This window comes from Nannospalax galili, unplaced genomic scaffold (genome assembly GCF_000622305.1).
Source record: "Nannospalax galili isolate Female #2095 unplaced genomic scaffold, S.galili_v1.0 scaffold243, whole genome shotgun sequence".
Classification (NCBI taxonomy): domain Eukaryota; kingdom Metazoa; phylum Chordata; class Mammalia; order Rodentia; family Spalacidae; genus Nannospalax; species Nannospalax galili.
The window spans coordinates 8,725,356-8,729,963 of record NW_008353490.1 but is presented as its reverse complement, the minus strand read 5'-3'; the positions used below and the strand labels follow the sequence as shown (position 1 = coordinate 8,729,963).

The following is a 4,608-nucleotide window of genomic DNA, read 5'->3' as shown; positions in this document are numbered from 1 at the left end:
TTTTTTTTTTTTTTTGTAATTTATACTAAGCCCTTTAGAATGTCATATTGGTCTTTTATTAGTAACCTTGACAATATGATTAGACTCCAAAAAATGTACTTGTTAGTGAATAGCTTTCATTCTCTAAACTTTAAAGAGGCCACTGAGCTATGACCAAAGCGGGCTTTATTTTTAAGACTTTTTGCAACACAAAAGCACAGATGGTAATAAAATATATGTTTAGATCAAGCAATCAATTAAACATATCTGTTAACAGTTAAATACATGTGGCAGTGTTATAGATTTATTTTAACTGACTATTTAATGCCATAATTTGGGCAGAACTCTAACTTCCATTTTCTGAATTAGAGTTGACTTTGAATTATAATTACAGACATGATTTTGTTAAAATATAGACTAAATGTTTGTCCTCTTAAATGTTATTTCCTCTTTATTATGTATTGAGTCCCATTTAGATTTTGTTATCACTGCAAATAGTATAAAGATAAGTTGCTAAAGTTAAAATAATTGAGACAAAGCTTTACTTATATTTTTAATAAAAGAAGACAATGCAATCATTAGCTACATTAATTGAAATGCATTTGGACAGCATTGATTAAGCCTGAGGGGCAAATGAGCACCTCCTCCCCCAACTCCCTCCTCCCCCCAAAAGCAAGAGGAAAAACAAAAAGAACAGCCCCAAACAAACAAACAACAAACAAACAAACAAACAGAAAAACGAAAGCAAATCTTTCCAACAGTAAACAGTACCAAATAACAGAAATCAGAAACTCCAACTTTAACCTTCCCTGGAGCTCAGTGGAGCCTCTGAAAAGTCCTTACTATCTTTCTGTACCCCTCCCATCTCTTCACTGCCCATATGTTATTTAAATGCTGATGATCTTGCTCCTGGTAATTTCAATGAGCCACAGCAGACATATAATGCTTCCTGTTTTAATAGGTGCAAAGTGAGTTATTGTCACAAAGCAGATATGAAAAAGGACGTGAAAAGAGAGTCTTGCCTAATCCCTGTAATGCGGGCGTGTGAGGGTGCTAACATGGTCACCTGAATTATGCATGGCTATTGTGTTCAGATATCATAAATCGGTGCCTGAATACCCTCCAAATCATTTTCAGTCCGTGAACATTTATATACAGAGCTCTTGAGCACTGCAAAGACAATTAGTCATATTTGTATGCCGGAATTAATTGAGAGTGAGAAGCGGGAGGCAGAACGAGAGAACAAAGAATGCTTTTTGTCAGTTCTTCCGACTGACAGGGATAATTAGATATATGAAATTGAAATTCCTCAGCAGGGGGCTTCTGTTGACAATGAATTTCCTTTTGATTCCATTCTGTTATTCTTTTATGCTGTCATCTGTGGCAATTTGTTATTCAGCTTGAAGCTTAAAAAAGCAAAGCATTCCGCTTTTATGAGTAGATGATGTCAGTTTGTACACTGCTGGGAAATAGATATTAAATGTAATCTTTAAACTAAAAAAAAGAAAAGAAAAGAAATAAAATAAAATAAAATCAGTTAAAGAGACAGTGTGCTGTTTAGCAGGCTGAAGGAAGAAACTTCACAGCAGCAGCAGGAACTTGCCTAGCGAAGTTGCTCAGGCCGTTTGAATCCGCTGCACGCGGCGCGGAGCTTTTCTTCCAGGAGGCTGTGCCTGGGTGCTGGAGTGTGTGCAGCGCCAGCGTGCCACTAGATGTGAGCTGCTAGACGGACATGATCATTATCATGCTGAGTCTTTTACTGTGCCTCTGTCCTGGCTTCACAACACCAACACATTCATACATAGTCTCGATCTCTTGTTTGCTTCCATCCAAATCAAATGCTGTGGATGGACGTAATTCTTGGGATAGGAATCGAAAGAATGCCTTTATGCCAGCACCTCAGAACATCTGCATATACCTACATATCCAGTTTCGCTGGTGAGCCTGACTTGGAATGGTCACAAATTAAAGATAATGCCATATAGCTTGTGGAGTATTACTGGCACAAGGTCACTTCAGCACGCCTTGGCATTGGTATGCTTAAGACCATGCCTTTAAAAATTAGTGACTTTTGTGAATTGTGGGGGAGACTTTTAGGCAACTGAGACTTTTCTCCTTCATTTATAGAGTTGGTATAGTTAACTTTTACATTTTCAGATGGATTCAGCACAATACCCAGGGTGGAGTAGGCACCCTTTAAAGTTCACTCCTGCTGCCCTTTTGTTGCTGCCTGACTTTTAACAATCCTCTCACACACACAGCCTCACCTTTCCTTCTTTTAAAGTGTGCATATTGGGTATTAGGCACCAAAGATACCATGTTTGGTCTTGGGGATGAATTGAGGTCCAAGATGGTTCTTGAGTTTATCGTTCATGCCTGCGGTGCACACAGCAGCAACAAGGTCTATTAAATGCAGTGTCATGAACGCTCTCCAGATATGGAATCAGGAGATTTAAGAGTTTGGTTGCCACCAACCCAAGAGTATTGGAATTACTGACTCCTGTAGCTGCCTGTACTTAGGGAAACTTGCTGGGTCTGTGGGTATGAACTCCCGCCTTCCCATCAGTTCCTTTCCATACTGAGAGTCAGGTCTGCTGTCTGTTTCTGCCTCTCTGGTGGAAACACTCAAGGCAGAGTTGACATTCATCTAATCATCTTGGTGGCAGGGTAGCCACAGATGTTGTGAAAGAATTCATTTGCCTTTGGGATGCCTAACTCGGGTTTGACAATGTGGATATTTGCAGAAGCACTGATGATCAATCAGAACACTGTCCCTAAGAAGATGTCTGGATGCCATCTATAGATGAAAACGCAGGATTCGTATACCTGCAGCTCTCAGATTCCTGATGAAAAATGAAGCTGGGAACTTCATATCTGAGTACATTCCCATTTTAGGGTCATGGTCATAGAGTAAATAGCCTTTGGATGGAATGCTCTGCACTCTTCCTGGACATGTCTTCAGGCACACCACATGGATATCCTGTTTTTCTGACTGTTGCTCTCTGTTTTCCCTCTCCCTTTCCCCTTAACAGTTTTCCATTTTGCTTAGGAGCCTCTGCCCCTGTGTTTCCATCTCATCAATTCAAGCTCCTCGGAGTTTGGAAGGTTTGTTCCCCAAAATGAACGTTCTCTAATCAAAATCAGCACCCTGGTGACTGGATCAAAAAGAGCAACAACACAAAAATCTAATTTTCGTCAAAAACAAAAATCTCATGAGGTGTTGGCCAACACCACGTTCCAGCTAACCACTGTGCATGTAAATATACCATGTGGAACCACGCCGAAAGGGGTAATACTGAGTGCCAAGGGCCTTATTTAACTAAGGAGACATTTGATGCAAATTTAAGGAGAGAAGGCCAAGAAAAGGAAAGGTCACCCGTTGATTTAAGAAGTAGTCAGGACAGAGAATGTGGCAGCCCACAGACCCTTTGGAAGAGTATTCAACAAATTCAAAACCAAACAAAAGCCATATTTTTTATAGGACTAAATTAAATGGAAGATGGATGTATATCCACATTACCATTGCAAATCTCCCTAAAGTGCCTGATTAAAACCTTTTGGTTTTCATTACAGAGGATGTCATAGCTTTGCTCTGTCAGTCCTGGAAGCTGGGGTTACAGAAATCCAGATGGTGAGAACCCTTGGGCTGGTCTTCATCTAGATGGGTGTGAACAGCTGCTGAGGAGACCAACAAAGGAATGCAGTGAGCGGTGGTACAAGGGTTATCTTCTATGAGATCCAGTTGATGCTCCAGGTGGGGGCTTTCCATAGCACACTGTTCATTAGCTAGTAGTTGCTTCTCAGATACCTGCCCAGGTCATGACAGACTCAGAATAGCCAAAGCATTTCATCTGGAGGTCTGCAACATCTGTAGGCCCCCATGAACAGCATCACAACTGGAGTGAACAAAGCCACCATGTGCCCAGAGAGTTGTCTGTTCAGGTATCTCTAGACCTTTCCTGTACCTGCCAGGCAGATGAGAACAGCTCGTGGGGGATAGAAGTCTAAGCTGGGGACAAAGCTGGCCACCACATCTGAAACAGCTAGGATCATTCAGTCCAGAGGAGAAGGAACTAAGGGACAACTTGAGATCTTTCTTGAGGGATAGAGAATAGTTTTGCAGCTAGATCTTGGCAATAGAAGAGGGAAATCTTTATTTAAATTTCATCAAGAAAGCTGTGGTGCAGAGCTTCTTGGGAGCCTGGTTTATTAGCAAAGGAGCTGAATTTCCACTGAGCACAACTCAGCAGACCTTACAGACCAGTTTTCCTGAAACTGTTTGCTTTACTTATTTTCCAGTTTTTTTCCTCTAAGCATTATCTATCTATCTATCTATCTATCTATCTATCTATCTATCTATCTATCTATCTATCTATCTATCTATCTATCTATCTATCTATCTATCTATCTATCTATCTATCTATCTATCTATCTATCTATCTATCTATCTATCTATCTATCTATCTATCTATCTATCTATCTATCTATCTATCTATCTATCTATCTATCTATCTATCTATCTATCTATCTATCTATCTATCTATCTATCTATCTATCTATCTATCTATCTATCTATCTATCTATCTATCTATCTATCTATCTATCTATCTATCTATCTATCTATCTATC

At 39.9% G+C, this 4,608-nt stretch overlaps 1 protein-coding gene across 1 annotated transcript in view; it reads left to right on the top strand.

Annotated features, from left to right (window-relative positions):
- Positions 1-4,608, top strand: part of LOC108491679 — a 95,350-nt gene that overhangs the window by 5,279 nt on the left and 85,463 nt on the right. Inside the window, exon 2 of the mRNA XM_017802606.1 lies at positions 4,294-4,608. Coding sequence (XP_017658095.1) covers positions 4,294-4,608 — 315 coding nt within the window. The remainder of the gene's footprint in view (positions 1-4,293) is intronic.